Source organism: Poecilia formosa, unplaced genomic scaffold (assembly GCF_000485575.1).
Source record: "Poecilia formosa unplaced genomic scaffold, Poecilia_formosa-5.1.2 Scaffold1036, whole genome shotgun sequence".
Classification (NCBI taxonomy): domain Eukaryota; kingdom Metazoa; phylum Chordata; class Actinopteri; order Cyprinodontiformes; family Poeciliidae; genus Poecilia; species Poecilia formosa.
In genome coordinates this window covers 17,380-34,540 of record NW_006800975.1, presented here as the reverse complement: position 1 = coordinate 34,540, position 17,161 = coordinate 17,380, and the positions used below count along the sequence as shown (strand labels likewise).

General features: G+C 46.1%; 2 protein-coding genes across 2 annotated transcripts; one reads left to right on the top strand and one right to left on the bottom strand.

Moving 5' to 3' along the window:
• The first annotated feature begins 65 nt into the window (after positions 1-65).
• Positions 66-9,962, top strand: LOC103132407 (inter-alpha-trypsin inhibitor heavy chain H5-like). The gene is made up of 10 exons (XM_007544214.2): positions 66-586; positions 775-944; positions 1,027-1,143; positions 2,619-2,790; positions 2,944-3,253; positions 5,401-6,041; positions 6,643-6,696; positions 7,270-7,386; positions 8,074-8,451; positions 9,625-9,962. The coding sequence occupies exons 1-10, from the start codon at positions 424-426 to the stop codon at positions 9,888-9,890; spliced, it is 2,388 nt and encodes a 795-aa protein (XP_007544276.1). The 5' UTR covers positions 66-423; the 3' UTR covers positions 9,891-9,962.
• Positions 9,963-10,234: 272 nt separating this feature from the next.
• Positions 10,235-16,802, bottom strand: tmem110l (transmembrane protein 110, like). The gene is made up of 8 exons (XM_007544213.2): positions 16,427-16,802; positions 15,441-15,489; positions 15,264-15,359; positions 14,938-15,059; positions 14,074-14,186; positions 13,292-13,375; positions 13,076-13,207; positions 10,235-11,292 (listed from the first exon to the last, which is right to left on the bottom strand). The coding sequence occupies exons 1-8, from the start codon at positions 16,623-16,625 to the stop codon at positions 11,182-11,184; spliced, it is 906 nt and encodes a 301-aa protein (XP_007544275.1). The 5' UTR covers positions 16,626-16,802; the 3' UTR covers positions 10,235-11,181.
• Positions 16,803-17,161: the final 359 nt, after the last annotated feature.

The window sequence follows — 17,161 nt, the reverse complement described above, 5'->3', positions numbered from 1 at the left end:
AAACCAGAACCAGTAACATCTAAACCAGAACCAGTAACATCAGAACCAGAACCAGTAACGTGCAGCAGACTCTGGTCTGGGAATCTCGGGTTTCATCGATTCTCTCCAGACGATCTTCTGTCCTTCAGCTTCGTTGCTGGTTTGAAGCGGCGGATGAATCTTGGTTCTCATCGGTACCAGAAATGTTTGGTACCTTTTAGGAAGTAAAGTTCTGATTCTGAATGTTTGCTGAAACATCTTTGGTAAAGAACTAAAACACTCCCAGGTATCCGTCGGTACCGGTTCTCGGTTCTGATCTTTATGCCAAATGAGGGACTGTGAGGATTTCGTCTTTACTTTTCATTGTGCAGCTCAGAACCGGAGGTGGAGTTGTTCCGGACCACGGTTAGCATACCGGGCCGGAACCGGGCCGTCTTCCTGCTGATGTACGAGGAGCTTCTGCAGCGGCGGCTGGGAAGCTACGAGCTGGTCACCAGCCTCCGGCCTCTGCAGCTGGTCAGCCGCCTCAGCCTGGACGTCACCATCGTGGACCAGGCGCCCATCGTGGACCTGGAGGTTCTGCCGCTCCGCGGCGAAAAGATCACAGGTTTGAGTTCTACAGTAAATCACATCAGGAGGCGGGATGGGAACAGAAGCTCAAAGTGCAGCTCACGCCAAAGAGCAAACCGGATTCCCCTCAGTCAACAACCCTGAGTCTGGCTCCAGTCCAACCATCCCAGGGTTCTGGTTCTGATCCAGTTAATCTATGACACACTTCCTGTCTCTGTGGTCCAGCCAAATCCGAGGTTCCCATCACGACTGCAGTCACCAACGAAAACAACGTCTGGAAGGTCACCTTCAGCCCCAACATCGTCCAGCAGGCCAAGATCTCCACCAACGGCGTCCTGGGAGACTTCGTGATCCGGTACGACGTCCAACGGGACACGGGGATCGGAGACATCCAGGTGAGACGTCCTGCGTGTCGCTCACGGTCCTCCAGCCTCACGTTGTGCTTCATGTCAATGTTCGGATTTATTCTGATTCCAGGTTTTGAACGGACACTTCGTCCACTACTTTGCTCCCAAAGATCTGCCGGTCGTTCCCAAGAACGTCGTGTTTGTGATCGACAGCAGCGCCTCCATGCTGGGGAAGAAGATGAGGCAGGTAAAGCAGTGCTCTGATTGGATGACGGTTTGTGCTGTCCACCTGGACACCTCCGCTGTGTTTGGTCTGAACTACTGAAAGCTTCGGTCCAAATCCAGCCACCTTCAAACATAACAGCTTAAACATCATCAGTCAAGCCAAAGCCGTTTTTATCTCCTTATTTACATCAATCAGTCCCTCGAGTTTGTTACGCAAATTCACACAAAATCAACAGATCACTAAAATCACTAAAATCACTAAAAAAGTTTGGTTTGAGCCATGCTGACTCCAACCTGCAGGTGGCAGTGTTTTCACTTCTACCACGGACCAATCTGGCAAGTAATAAAATGTCACATTTGTCATCATATCGCAAAATTTCTTGCAAACATTTCTAAATTAGCTCCACAAGATTAACAAAATGTTTAAAAATCATAAACTTATGAACATCAGTGTGAAAAGATGTTCGATATTATTTAATTTTAGGAAGCTGAATTAGCTATTTATTGATATTTTACCAGTGTGTTAATGGGATTTACTGATATATTCTGGTAGAACCGGCCATAATGATTTCCAGCAGCAGATCCAGCAGGACCTGCGCAGGCCGACAGCTTCCTCCAGAAACTCTAGAAAGTTTTCAGACATTTAGAGCCCAGAACATGAAAACTGGATTAAAGGTTGAAGACATGAACATCGACAGAAACTTTCAGTATTTAGCATCAAACTTTAGCAGAGTTCCAGTTTTATACTAATTATTCAGATCTGCTTCCTGCTTTCAGTTCTGCACAAACTCTCAGGAAATCCATTCATACTGGGATTTCAGCAGATATGAAATCATCCTCAGCGCTTTTTCCATTTGAGTCGGAGGAACTCTGACGACAGGCTGCGCCGCCTCCTCCCTGACTGGAGCATCGATCTGAGGAAGGCAGCGCCGTAACCCTCCGGCTCCGGCCAGAGCGGCTCACAAACTACAGAAACAGGCTAAAGCAAAGCAAAGTGGAAAAGTACAGCAGAAGGTCACCGTCTCCGTGGCGACGGAGCTTTGTGGACAACAACACCCTCGACCCCTCGACCCCTGACCCCGTGATCCGCCCCCAGCCCGGCCCGGATCAGAACAAGCGTGTTTTGATGCTTCACAATGGACGTCTTCAGCTGGGGTCAGTTTGTCATTTTAGGACCCCAACCCCAAATTAAATTGCCCGCCCACAGAGGAGAGAGAGGACTGCCGAGGTTTTAATGGACTTCCTGAAAGCTTTTTAACCAGACGGCCATGTTTATGACTGCAGCTGCTCTCTCACATGCTCAATGAGATGTCCTAGTCAAAGGAAGGGCCATAAAGCCTGTAAACACTGGTGGGAATATTTTACCGTCTCATGATTTGATTCTGTCTGCTCTGGAAATCAGAACGACAAACAGAGACATCGAAGAGGTCTTAGACGATGAGGGATGGTTTAAAACTTCTGCACAGACTAACCTGTAGTTTCCTGTGATTTTTACAGACAAAAGATGCTCTGTTCACCATCCTGAGGGACCTGAGACCTGCTGACCACTTCAACTTCATCAGCTTCTCCAACAGGGTCAAGGTTTGGCAGCCGGACGGTTTGGTGCTGGCGACGCCGCTGAACATCCGAGACGCCAAGAAGTTCATCTACACGCTGATTCCCAACGGCGGTGAGACACAGCGGCCTCTTCCCTGACCCTCAGCGCCGAGCTCAGCTGTTTGGAGGCTGAGTGCATCTCATGTCTTAATGTTTGTTAAATCCAGCAGCAGCCACCAATTAAAGGTTTTTCCATCAAGCCTTGACTTTAGTTTGTTCCCTTCAGGCACAAACATTGACGGAGCCATCCAGACCGGATCTGCTCTGCTTCGGGATTACCTGTCGGACCCCGACACCGGACCCAACAGCGTCTCCCTCATCATCTTTCTGACGGACGGCCGACCTACGATCGGAGAGACTCAGTCCGCCTCCATCTTGGGAAACACTCGCTCTGCCGTGCAGGAAAAGTTCTGCATCTTCACCATCGGGATTGGGAACGATGTGGACTACCGGCTGCTGGAGCTCATGGCTCTGGAGAACTGCGGGATGACGAGACGCATCAGCGAGGAAGCCAATGCTAGCGCTATGCTCAAAGGGTAACGCTTTACGGCTTTCCTCCGAACAGAAAGTTTCAGCTGCTGTTTCAGACGGAGGTTCCAGCCTGAATGGATCCAAACCCACTGCTATGCAGACGACACCCTGCTTTACCTTCCTACTCGTTTCCAAAACCTTCTCAACACAAATGTTCCCAAACCTGGGAGTTTTTCTTTACCCATCAGTAACTCCTTCCTGCTTCCTGTAAGATTCTGTCCTGATGAACTTCATTACTTGTGTTTCCACTCTGTGTTTTGAAGTAACTGAAATAGTGGCAACTGGCTACTGTTTAGAGAACAGGGTGAGTGTAGAACTGGTCTGCAGCAGTCTGATACTGGTTCTGAACTGGTCCAGTATCTGGTCTGAACTGGGAGCAGAACGACTCTGGGTTAGTGTGACGGGGTTCACCATTGTTGGGGCCTTTAGCGTCGGGTCAGTTTGGACGCTTCACTGGTCAGATTCGGTCATGATGGGTTGTCATGGCAACAGGAAAAACTCTGTAAAGTCAGGCTTTGACCCAGAATGATTTTAATAAAGCTGCAGAAGTTACTGCTATAGAAGCTGGTTGTTGCTTCCAAGCATGGGAATGGAAAGTTTAGTGGAAGGAGTATCCAGAATCTGGCTCTCATTGTCATCTTTCTCTTTAGTTGGTCATCATGTTGATCTCTGAAGAGAAACTAACTGGTTAGATAAATGGACAGGAAGCTGAAAGGTTGGGATGTGAATCAGCAAATATGTGAATTTAATCAGTTTTTCTCAAATATCAGAATTAAAGTCTTTTCTCGCATGCAGGGACATTAAATTGATGTAGTTTCCAGACATTGTGATCCTTGTGCATGCTGTGTTTTTACGAGCTGCCCGGCCGTCTCTCACCGGCGCAGGCTGACAGCAGACCTGTAATCAGCTGCAGCAGCAGGCCGTCCTCTGATCAGCTGCTCTCTGTCCTGCTCTCAGACTGGCGTTGGTTCAGTCGCTCAGGAATGTGTGTGTTTTGTGCAGACTGCGTCTTCAGTGTGTGTGTGGGGTTAACGAATAGGCTGATAACAGAGCCGCTGCGGCTTGAACAAACAGCTGCAGGTTTGCTGAGCTGACAGGACGCGCTCCTCCACGTTCACATTCATGCTCTCATTGTGAGCGGCTTAAAGAGCCGGCAGGTTTCAATCCGGATGGACATGATCCACTGATGATGGAAGCTGCAACCACACAAACATCCAGCCTAGACTAAAATAACCGCTTTGCTGCTGGTCCTTTAAAACGTCCAACCAAACCTGGCTGGAGGCGTCCAGCCTCTGAAATATGAAGGCTTTTATGAGACCATCAGCTGCCGAGTCTAAAGGCTTTAATATGAGGCTTTAAAGATTTCAGGGTTTATCTTCAGTGCTTGCATGTCTGAATAGTGATGGGAAAACAGGCCCAACCAGGCTGTTCATGTTTAGAGTGATTCTGATTGGCTGAGCAGCTCGTCATGATGCCTCCTTCTCTGGAACGTGGCAGCCCAGACCGGCCGGGTTCCCCTCATGATGATCAAACATCTAACATGGAGACACAGCAGGAGGAACTCAACACTCAGATTTCACTCACCAACATTTAGATTTCAGGATTTTAGATCTTTGGTCGTGAGTTCAGAGTAAACAAACATGGCCGACGAGGTAGAGGCACCGTGGATTGTTTGTGGTCTTTATTTAGCAGAGAAAAAAATTACACTATTAAATGTTTGCCAGATTTTCTGCTGTTGGTTTTTTAAACCCCCTCCATGTTTCTGTCACATCATTTTACCACATCTGACCAAAGGGAGGCGCTCTGCCCAGTCCTGGTTTCTGGATTTGAACCCTGGCAGATCAGAGCTGCTTCTGGACCTGGGGATCTGTTTTTGTTAGACCTCCAGCAGTAAACCATTAAAGTCCTTCTAGTCTCCAGAACGACTGAGAATGTCTGAACCTGGGTGAAAACTGCTGACGCATCTTTGTTAAATTTTTGTTTCTTTAGCTCAGCAAGTTTTACGTTTTTACGTTTGTGCCGGTAGGACAAATGGCGCCTCAACGTCCAGTTAGCTAATGGTTGCTGTGGAGACTCTACTGGTTGCTATGGTGACTTCTAAGAGTGAGCTTGGGGAGGTTTTACCTCCTTCATCACCTCTGTTCCTCTCCAGGTTCTACAGTGAGATCGGAACGCCGCTTCTGTCCGACATCCGGATCAACTACACCCAGAACTCGGTCGGCTACGTCACCCAGAGCCTCTTCACCAACTACTTCAACGGCTCGGAGATCGTGGTGGCCGGGAAGCTGACCGACCGCAGCGCCGAGTCGCTCCACGTCCAGGTCACCGCCAGCAACAACGACCGGCTCATCACCATGGAGACGGTCGTGCCGCTGCGCCGCCTGCAGGCGGAGACGGAGAAACACGTGAAGGCGGCCACTGCGGTGGTGGGGTCAGGGGTCACGCAGGGGTGGGGGAGCTCCCTGGGTTCAGTGGCTGCAGACTTTGTGCAGCGTGTTTGGGGTTTCCTCAGCGTGAAGGAGGGGCTGCGGGCGCGGCTACGCAGCCGCTCCAGCAGGGAGAGGGAGGAGCAAACCCAGCAGGCCACCAACCTGTCCCTCACCTTCCGGTTCCTCACCCCGCTCACCCACATGGTGCTGGACCAGCCCCACCCCCTGACCCAGGCCTCCGTGGCCCCGCCCACACCTGGTGCCGCCTCACCGGCCAATGAGCTGCCAGCTGCAGACGACGAGTCGCCACAGAAACCAGACGGGAACCTGAGCGGCCCGGTTTCCTCTCTGAGCAGCCGGACGGGTGAGGCTTCACACCAGACCCATCAGACGAGATTCTGCTGAGGAAAACATTGGAGAGCAATTCACATCAGATCCAGGTTCACCCAGCAGGAAGCTGGTGGCGCATCCATCCATTCCTCCAGTTTGGTTCACTACAAACCAATAAATAATGTTAAATTATTCAGGATAAACTGTTAATCTACTGGAGATCAGGTTTATGCTTCACAGCTGGTTTCCTCTGATTTAAAGATCAAAGGTTTTCTAGGAGCTTATTTAACCTGCGGGGTTCCTCAGGGTTTCATGTTTGGCTCTTTCCTATTTTCTTTTTAAATACATTCAGCAGAAATTATTCAGGTTTGATTATTAGATCTGTTTTAAACCTGGACCAGACTGTTGTGCATTTGCTTCATTTGTAAAACTTTAACCAGATGGAGCATCAAGTATTAATGTTCATGTATGAATTACTATCTGCTAAATTTTTGACTAAACATTTTTAAAAATTCAAACATAAACCATTTAACAGATGAAAATCCTACATTAGTCCTTTTTCATCTCAGATTATTGTTTATAAATCATTATATCTTAAATTATTTGACACTTTTTGAATATTTTGTTCTCTGCAGGAAAAGCTGAGAGCGAACCGCTCAGGAAATCCATCAGCATCTCCAAAACCTCAGGTGAGTCGTGACGTTTCTGTGAATTTCATCAGATTGAAGCGTCTCTGCCTCCAGGCCTGTCGTTCAGCCTGTTAGCTTTGATCAGCCTGCTTTCCTCTGAAAAGCTCTAATTGAGGCGCCAGCAGCAGCTCTGCGTTGTACTTAAGCAGCCGATCCTGGATGTTTGTGTTTTAGTAAAGAGAGGGGGCATCGGGGGCAGATACGGCCTAATGCCCCTGTCATTAGGGTCGCTCTGTAATCTCATTTAGCTGCTTCCAAAGAGCTGCAGCAACTTTTAAAACATCCCAAAGACAAAAACCAAAAACAATCCAGACAGCAGAAACAGCAGGCTACAATATGAACACTGACATTTCTAATGTAAAATAACTGAAAATTAATGAGATTAAAAACAACAGGGACCCTCGCCTGGTCACAGATTCATCCATACAGCATCTGAAATATTAGAAAGAAAATGCTGAAATACTTGCAGCCTAACAAGTTTTCTTTCAGACGGTCTTAACCAAAAACAAAATCTGAAATGAATGTAAATGTGTTCAGTGATCCCTCATTCCTGGTTGTGCTGCTCTCTCTCAGCGGACGGCGACCCTCACTTCGTGGTGGAGTTCCCTCTCAGTAAGCTAACCGTTTGCTTCAACATCAACGGAGAGCCTGGAGACGTCCTGCGTCTGGTTTCTGACCACCGGTATTCTGGTGAGCCTCAGGGCTGATCTCAGTCACTGACTCTTTCTCAGGTTTCCTCCAGCAGATCATCAGCCTGGCGGGCCACCAGGCTTCACCTCCGCCCCCACAGGGCCAGCAGCATCTGCTTCCAGCCACACAGTGACATTTTATAGCATCACAAAGTTATTATGTCACTTCAGCTGTTATAAAATGACATATAACAAATAAGATTTAAAAGAAATTTGATTTTGTAATATAAGGCTTTGAAACTGGGCCTCTGTCTCTTTAAGAAGCTCCTGTTCTTTCTGATGCTCCGCCTCCAGGAAGTCATCCAACATGGTTCCTCTATTAACCTTTTAGTGTTTTTACCAGTGTTGCTCTGAGCAGCAGCTCCTAATGAGCTCAGCAGCTGTTTGCTAATTGCTTCTGGCTAGTCTGAAGGAGCTGAGTGGTGGAGGAGCTGAGAGGGGGCGGAGCTGTGCCTTGAAGGCGGGTCTAGGCTCACCCAGGTCTTGCAGCTGAATGGTTGCCATGGGGATTAAATGATTTATCAAACATAATAATCAGAGCAAAACTCCAAGCTTGTTTTACATGATGAAAAGCTAAAAAAGTATAAATCAATTTTTCATGACACCGCCCCTTTAAGCCGCAGCCTGAGATGACTGAGGCGTTCCCAACCTCAGCTGGGATTAGTTGACGGTTCTTTGACTTTTCCAGGTGTGACGGTGAACGGCCGGCTAGTCGGTGCTCCGGCGCCCCCTGGCAGCCATAAGAAGCAGCGGACGTACTTCAGCAGCGTCGCCGTGGTGATGGATCGCCCGCACCGGGCCTACATCGAAGTGACCCCCACCAAGGTCATCCTGGATGGGCGGGACCGCATCGTCCTGCCCTGCCACGCCACCGCGGCTGTGGACAGCGATCGGCTGTCCGTCGCCGTGGTGGGCGGGGCCAATGTGACGGTGACAGTGGGAGGAAACATCAGCTTCGTCATCCTGCTGCACCGGTACAAAAACCCCAGCCCCTACCAGAGAGACCACCTGGGGTTCTACATCGGCAACAGCGCCGGGCTTTCACCGCGCTGCCACGGCCTGCTGGGTACGTCCCAACAAGCTGCCGCCTGATTGGCTGCTGCCGCAAACAGAGCAGCTACATTCAGACATGAAGAGGGGCTGAGGTCTAAACCGAGTTTCAGACGGTTGGAGGACAGAAGACGTGTCCAAACCTTTTACCCAAACTACTGACAGTAGTTTATGTATTTCTGCATTACAGGAGAAATGCAGAAAGATTTTATTTTGATGTTTTTTTTTTTTTAGTTTTACCTTCTTAACAATATATCATTGAAGATCCAAAACATAAGAAAGGTTTTGAACTGATACATTTTTATCATTCATGATTTGTGTTCAGGGGCCAAACAAAATCATTTGAAGGGCCACAAATGGCCCACTGGCCACACTTTGGACCCCCTGCCCTGAAGTGTCCCAACAGTTCCATCTGGTCTTCATAATTAAACTTAAAAAATGTAAACATGCATTAGGATCAAACCATCAGATGTTCTTGGATAGTAATGTTGAGGTTATTCTAATGCTATGCTAACATTAGCTGCAGTTTCCAGACACAACCTGCTGGATTTTCAACCGTCCTCATCGTTATCATTTGTTCATTTTCAGATGGTAAATATTGATACCTGAAATATGCAGAACTAAAAACAAGCTCAGACTTGGTTGGTTCATATCTTACCTGCAGTAAAACCTTTCTTTCAGATCAGGCTGATGGTCCAGACAGGATACACCCACAGTGGAGGCGGTGCGCCACCAATAATCTTCCTGAAAACAGAACATTTTAGATGTTCCTGGTCAGAATAAAATAAAAACATGAAACTTAATAAACTGTGCTGCTTTAAGGTGGTAGATCTTCACTTTGCTTTTAACCTTTGTGGGGCTACATGCTAGCTAGCCTAGCAACATCCTCCAGCACTAACTAATCTGGATTTATGCTAAATGAAAATGTCATCTATCTACTGCAGGTAAGATATGAACTGCTATGAACATTCAACAGAAGCAAAAATCCTGAAAAATAAGGAGAATTTCTGAATTACAAACTGAGGTCCATCTGACTTCCCTCTCCTGCTAACGGCTGATGCTAACAGCTGATGCTAACGGCTGATGCTAACGGCTCATTGCTGCTGCTATTTAAACTGAATCGTTTTAGTTTCAGTTGGATAAACTGCAGAAGCAGGAAGTGAACCTGACTGTTTCTTCCTGACTCCAGGTCAGTTCCTGCATGAGGAAGTGGGCGTGGCGCCGCTTCCTGCGCTTCCCGCGCCGGGAGATGCGGGAGACTTGAACCCGACCGCATTCCTGAAGGTGAAGGAGCGGTCGGTACCGGTGGTTCGGAAGAGCAGGCGGATCTACGGCGGGAAGCAGAGCGTGGACTGCTGGTTTGCCCGGAACAACGCAGAGAAGCTGATCGACGGCCGGTACGAGGATTACGTCACGGCTCACCTGTTCGACACCGGAAACACCAACAACGCATGAGCACTGTCATTATTATCATTATTATTTATTATCTGATTTAACTAAGCATCCAACTATGACTTAATGACGTCATGTTTGTACCTGTACGTTTTATTTTCTATTTGTAATGAAATGAAATGTTTTATGCTGTTTAATATTTTCCATGTTGAGGTGAATAAAACCTTTAAACTAGTTTTAGACTCATTTGTTGAATTTCTCTCAGGTGTAACAGCTGTTTGCTACCTGGCCTCATTAACCTGCAGCTGCACCGCAGGCCCCGCCCACACAGGTGTGCTGCAGGCCCCGCCCACACAGGTGTCGGTGGTAAGAACTGAACTCCAACAGCAGCTCTGGTCTCAGAATAATCATGTTTATTCAGGTTCAGAGCAGAGCGGGCCTTTGGGTCTGACCGGAACCAGCAGAACCTTTCATCCTTTATTTGGTTTATTAAAAATACATTCAAGTAGAAATAAAACATGAAACAATGAGGAATAAACAGAAACAGAAATATGATTAAAGAATCGATCCCAGAATATAAGTATCTCAGTAAACAAATACAAATAAATGTGATAATTATATTACTGCACAGATTATTAAACATTCCTTTGGCTACATGTGGAGTTCAATTCATTCAAGACAAAAGTCGTTCTACCAAAATTATTAGAGAAATTATTTTTTAACCCAAATATTAGTTTTTATTTATGTAGAAAAACATCATAATTCTTCACAAAACATTTTGTATGATTTACCAACCAAACAGATTCTGATTCTGGAGCTGCAGAGGAATGATTCAGTGGAAAATCAGGTGGAAGGAAAAACTTCAGTGCACTGAGCAGCAGAGCAGATGGATTTGTTTCTGGACAGCTTGAGGTTCTGCTTCTGACCCAAACAGAACCGCCTCAGTTTAACGCTTCACAACGAAGGCAGAAGGAATTCAAAATAATCTGATAATATAAACTGCTGGGAGCTCAGGTCAAAGGTCAGAGGTTAAACTCTTAATAATAATCAGATTGATCTCTGAGGATCAGCAGCGGCTCATTTCTAATAACTTTATTTTTTAATAAACTCATTTTCCTCCTGAAATGCAGAACCATTCTGATCCGGATTTACTGCAAGAGCAGAACCCGAGGTTCTGGTTCTGGAACAGTCACTGTTCTGATGATGTCACAGTTCTGATGATGTCACAGTTCTGATGATGTCACTGTTCTGATGACATCATCACTCTGATTCCTCTCAGAGTTTCTTCCACAAAAAGGCAGGAAACTGAAGGCCTAGTGATGAAGATGAGGCTGAGGATTTGACTGGACCGTTTCTACACCACCACCCAGCTGGGTCTCAGCGGCCCGCCTGAGTACTGAACATGGACCCGCTGCTCTTCATCCTCCTCCTCTTCCTCGCCGGAGTCGCTCTCAGCCAGCAGAACCTGAGGAAGGAGAGCCGACCAGTTATCCCAGTTCAGCATTCCCAGTCTGGATGTTCTGAATCTACGACTCCAAACCATCAAAGGAAGTGACATCACTCCTTGTTAGAGTCCATCAGATTTATGAATGTAGAACAACATGCTGCTGTTTGTTATCATCATAAATCATTTAAACAAGAAAAGTTTCTCAACATCTTTGTATGAAATCTGTTTATCATTAAAGATCCAAAACATAAAAAGATTTTCAGTAAAACAGAAAAAAATCTTATTTTTGTGTAATCGGTTGTTTTCTGTTTTGTTGGCCTAATTTTATCCATTCTTAACTTTAGTCAGGGGCCAAACAAAATCATTTCTAGGGCCACAAATGGCCCCAGGCCACATTTTGGACACCCCTCTTCTAAACTGTATTTTTATCTCTACAAACGGTTTTAAATCTTTTATTGCTGCTTTTTTTCTATGTGATTTATAGTTTAAACAGCTGAAATATTCCTGCAGTTGAAAGCTGAACTCTGCTGTGAGCATCAGTGAAGAGCGCTCCTCTTCCTCCTCCTCTTCCTCCTCTGCTTTCCATCCCATCAGCCTGCAGACGCTCCATAAATGTCACTTTTATTCCCTGGATGAAGGCTCGACTCATGGCCGCCTGGCAGCGCGCCAGGGAAGGAAGGAACAAAGCCTCTAATCCCGTTACGCACAAAGGTCACGACCCCTGAGATGATGGAAACTGAAAACATGGCCTCTGTGTTCAGAAAACTGATTTCAACAGAGAAATTTCAGGAGAATAAAAAAACGGGTCAGTTTATGAAACTGCAGCGTCTCAATTCCACATGACGATCAAACAAGAATCTTGAGATACAAAACCTTAAAATAGAAACAAAAACCAACGTTGGACCGGAGCGTCTACCAGAGAGTCTACTGGAGCGTCTAATGGAGCGTCTACCGGATCGTATACCGGATCGTCTACCGGATTGTCTACCGGATTGTCTACCGGAGCGTCTACCGGATTGTCTACCGGAGCACGGGTCAGTGATGGACCGTTCCTCTGAGCTGCAGCAGACAGACAGGGGCCTCTCGGGGCCCTCAGGTTCTCCCACAGTCAGAACATCTCCAATCTTACAGACTCAGCAGTCGACTGGAGCTCTTAGGTTATCAAATCATTTGAAGAGTTGAGTTTATTTTTACCGGTTTATTGCATCATGTTGTGGATATTAATTTACACCATCTCTCATCTGGTCCTGGAGAAACAAACCAGGTTCTGATCCAGAACCCAATTTAGGTTAGAACTGTACCAGAACCTGGACTGAAAGCCAAGACAAATAGCGCCCCCTGGGGGACATGGGGCAATGTCTGTTCTTCTGAGTTCCCTCTCAATAAATGAGCAAAAACACCGTGTTGCGTTTAGTATCAAATGTTCATTTAAAATTAACCTTTAAACACGTTTCTACATCTTTAACTGGTGCAGAAACTGGCTGAAAATTGATTTTTAATCATGTTTGTTTAAAAAGAGGAGAGGAGACGGCGCATGAAAAGAAATAAAAACTTTATAGCTCAAAAATACTCCAAATAGTTTGGAAATAGTTTTTTCTTTCTTACAGAAAGTTTCTGTTTATGAAAATAGACGGAAAGTTTATGTTTGACCTGTTTTGATTTTTGTTCATAAGTTTCAGGTTCATTTATATCCTAAAGAAAAAGATAAAACTTCAAATATTAACAAACCTTAAAACTGAAACACTTCCAGCTCCCATGGCCTCTAGGGGGCGCCGTACAGAAACAATGAACTCATTCTCACCTGGGCCTCCTCGCTGCTGCCCCCTGCTGGCAGAGCCTCGGCCTTCTGCTTGGAGTCTCCGCTGTGCTCCAGGCCCGTCATGGTCTTGTATTTCCTCATGGTCAGGCTGTCGACCACCCAGAACATGATGGCCTGCAGGGGGCAGCAGAGGAACAGCATGAAGTCGCTCTCTGACCGAACCCGACCCGACCCGACCCGGCCGTTGAATCAGCTTACATTAACGATGAACGGCACGATGAGCATGACCAGCGCCAGCTCCAGCTGAGGGTTAGCGATGTAGCTCAGCAGCACCTCCTGCAGCTGGAACAGAGGAACTACAGTTAACTCAGGGGAACATCCAAAGCAAACTCATTTCCACATCAGGGAGGTTCTTAAAGGGCCGGTGATCCCAGAAAATGAAAGTTAAAATAAAAATGAACAGCCGAGTACATCTTTAGTGAACTCATCAGGATACAGGATTATTTTGGGGATTTTTTTCCACTAAATCACTGATTCTGGGCTAATTCAGAAATATTTGTAAGGAATTTTGCAATATTTGCATTTATGTATGACAGTAACTATAAGGCTAAGTAGTACAGCATAAGAAGGAAATGCTGCCACCTGCAGGTGGGAGTTAGAATCACTTAAATCCAACGTTTTTAACTATTTTTGCAGAAAAGTTGCAATAAACTCACAATTATGAATTTGCAAAATATTGTGAAGTTTTGATTTTTACTTAAATTTCTGCAAAATAAAACTGATTAAATTTGTCAGTAAACAGATAGAAATGGTTTTAATGTGGTTAATGACATAATATTTCAGCTCAGTTGTAATATTGAAGGTTATATTCATGCGTCCCTCTGGAGTCTGGAGGGCCACATGAGAAGCTACGGTGGGCCGGATTTGGCCCCCAGCCTTCAGTTTGACACACGTGATGTGAAACATGCAGGATGTCAGATCTTCAGGACCGGACCTGGACCCCAGGTCCCAAACTTTCAGTCCATTTTGACCCGACTTACTCTGGACCATCCGGGGACGAGCAGAACCAGGCTGATCACGCCTTTCTCCAGAACCATGATGAGCAGGTAGACGCCGCCCTGACCCAGCCACGCCGCCGCCTGCGGAGGGTCGCCTGGTGGAGACAGACGTTCACAACCTGAGCTGATCCAGGCACACAGGAAGCAGCACAACCGGTTGGGTTAGTTCACCACAGCACCCTCTAGTGGCAGACTCTGGAACTGCTCCTCCTGCCTTCACTTTTATTCAGACATTATTTTAGTATCGATTATTCTGACAGTCAATCAATTAATTGGATTTAAAAATAGGAAATTCTGCAGAGTTTTTATATAACTACTTAAGCCATTTTTTACAGAATATTAGAAATACATTAAAAGATGCAAGTAAACAAAAAACTCAATTACATTTTTGAATAATGAGATTTTCTTACCTAAAACGTAATAACAGCATTTCTTTTATGAATGCTTAAAAGATAAATCTGCAGCTAAAAAATTCTGTCTATTAATGTGTTGATTATTATTTGTTTTAATGAGGTGATTATTTCACAGAACGTGAAGCGGGTGAAGCTGAAGCTGCCACTAGAGGAGTTCTGGTTGAACAGATTTACAGGAAAATCATTTGTTTTTATCTTAAATGGAAAATGTTGATATTTATTGTTGAGTTTTGGCTTCATTTCTGCTCTGATTGTGTTCTTCTTTCATCAAATGTCTGTTTTTAGCCTCTTTTTACTCCTATTAACGATTAATCGACAACTAATCTATCTGATGATTATTTAAATCATTGATTAATCGTGATTAATCGTGATTCAGCCAGCTGTTGGTGTAGTTTCTGTGTGTTTTCTCGTGAGCTGAAGGATTTCCTCTCACCGTATTCTCCAAAGGAAAGCAGACTCCACTGCTTGATCTCCACCAGTCTGGAAACCAGTTTCACAGCCGCCCAGATCACCAGCATTCCCAGCGTCGCATCCAGCAGGAAGTTCATCAGGTACCTTCAGAGGAAAACACCGGAATAACCACACCGCTGCTTTTTTTAATTTCTGTTTGTTTTCAGGATTCTGGCTCACAGGGGAAAAAAACTACATGTAAGGATGTTAGACTACAGCTTAGTGACTGCAGCTAGCAGCTAGCAGCTAGCAGCTAGCAGCTAGCAGCTAGCAGCGTGTCGGGTCAGCCATGTTGGATTTGGGACTCACAGAGAGCAGGGATCCTCCTTGGTTAGCGTGGACAGGAAGACGTTGGCGAAGTGGATGAAGAGCGCTCCGATGGCCTGCTTGGACGTGTCGAAAAACCTGGAAAAGACAAAACACCTTAAAAATGTAAAAACGTCCTCGGTTTTCCATCCGGACAGTAAAAGCAGGAAGTGGCCTGACCAGATCCTCCAGGGCCGCCTGACGCCTGCTGGCTCCCGGAAACGCTTCACTGCAAACACACACAGGCTGCAGATCAGTCACACGCCGACTTCAGCTGGAGAAACGCTTCATCACTTCATGTTTTATCTACTTTAGAGAAACACACATATTTATTTCAGGTTTTAATTAAAAGCTGTTTTGTGTCAATAAATTGTTTCAAATAAATTAATTGTTGTAAAAACTCTACAGATGGAAATGACCAAAGCATGACTCTCCCTCCACCGTGCTTTAGAGCTGCAGTAACAACTTCAAAAGGGATTTCCTGACTCTGAATATTCTGGAGCCAAACCGGGTCAGAACCTTCAGGGTTCCTGGATAACCCTGGAAAATCCTGGAAAATCCTGGAATCTGACTCCAGGCTTTTTCAGACTGCTGCAGGTCGGAGTGGAGCCCGGCAGGGGGCGCTCTGACCCCACATGGAGAGAGGAAGACGTCAGGATGAAGAATCGATCAGCCTGATTGATTATTGGCTCAGGAGCCGCAGGACTCTGACCGATCAATAATCAAAGATAAGATGAGAAACTTAAAGGAAAAACAATCAATTCCTGATGAACCCGAGAGCACAAGCTAAGGTCAAAGGTCACGAGAGACTGGGCTGACCGGAACCACCTCAGAGAAGATCCACAAAGAAGCTTTCAGAGTGGCCTAGTCAAAGCCTGGACCTGAATCTGATTGAGAGGAGTCTGTTAAAGCCATCCTGCCTACCGGAGCGGGTCAGAACTCTGATGTTCAGGTTCTGTCCAGAACCGGGCCTCAGATCTGATCGGATCCGGACCAAAGACTCGATTCTGTTCCAGTGTGTGTGAAGCTCGTTCATTCTGGGTGGAGAAGTTCTGGAAGCGGTTCTGGTTCTGTCCAGTGGGAACCAGATGCCACGTTGGCTCATGAAGGCCATCCAGAACCAGAATCAGAACCAGAACCAGAACCAGAACCCTGGCGGTACTCACACATCAGCGTGCTGAAGGCCACGACGGCCAGCAGAGCCTGGATCAGAACCCCGAACCGGTCCGTCAGAGCTCCGTTATCGCAGCCGTGCGGTCCGGCCTTGTTAATGTCGGACATGTTGGCCACCACGACCGGACCGAGGTCCAAAACCCGCTTTACCAGAACGACCCCGCCGAACCCGAACCGCTCCATTATTGTCATGAATCCACCCCGACTCGGTTCCGTTTGGACCGGCGCGGCCTTCGGTTCCGCTCTGCTTGGTGCCGGCCCCGAAAGTGGCTACATCCCGGGGAGTTCAGGCGAACCGCAGCATCGATGTTCCGACCCACAACAACAGGGATGGACCCACCGGAAAGCGGCGCAGCGACACCAACACCAGCTTCCGGTGACGCCGCTTCAAAATAAAAGCACCAGCTGGAACAAACTCAAACGGATCGATCACCGATTAAGAATATATTTTATTCTAAAATCTATGACAGATAAAGTAAATAAAGACTGAAAATATTAATTATCTGAGAAATGTTATACAAAAAAATCGGGAATAATGTCAAATATTTTAGTGACAAAAGTGAAATATTTTCTGATATCCAAATGTCTTCAGTTATAAGGAAAAAAAAATCAAATTAATATCTCTATAAAGCACCAAAAAAATCACCAGATTATGATTAAAAGTATTTAAAATTGTGACATTTAATTAGTATTTATTTTTAAAACTGTAATCAAATAAAATAGACTTT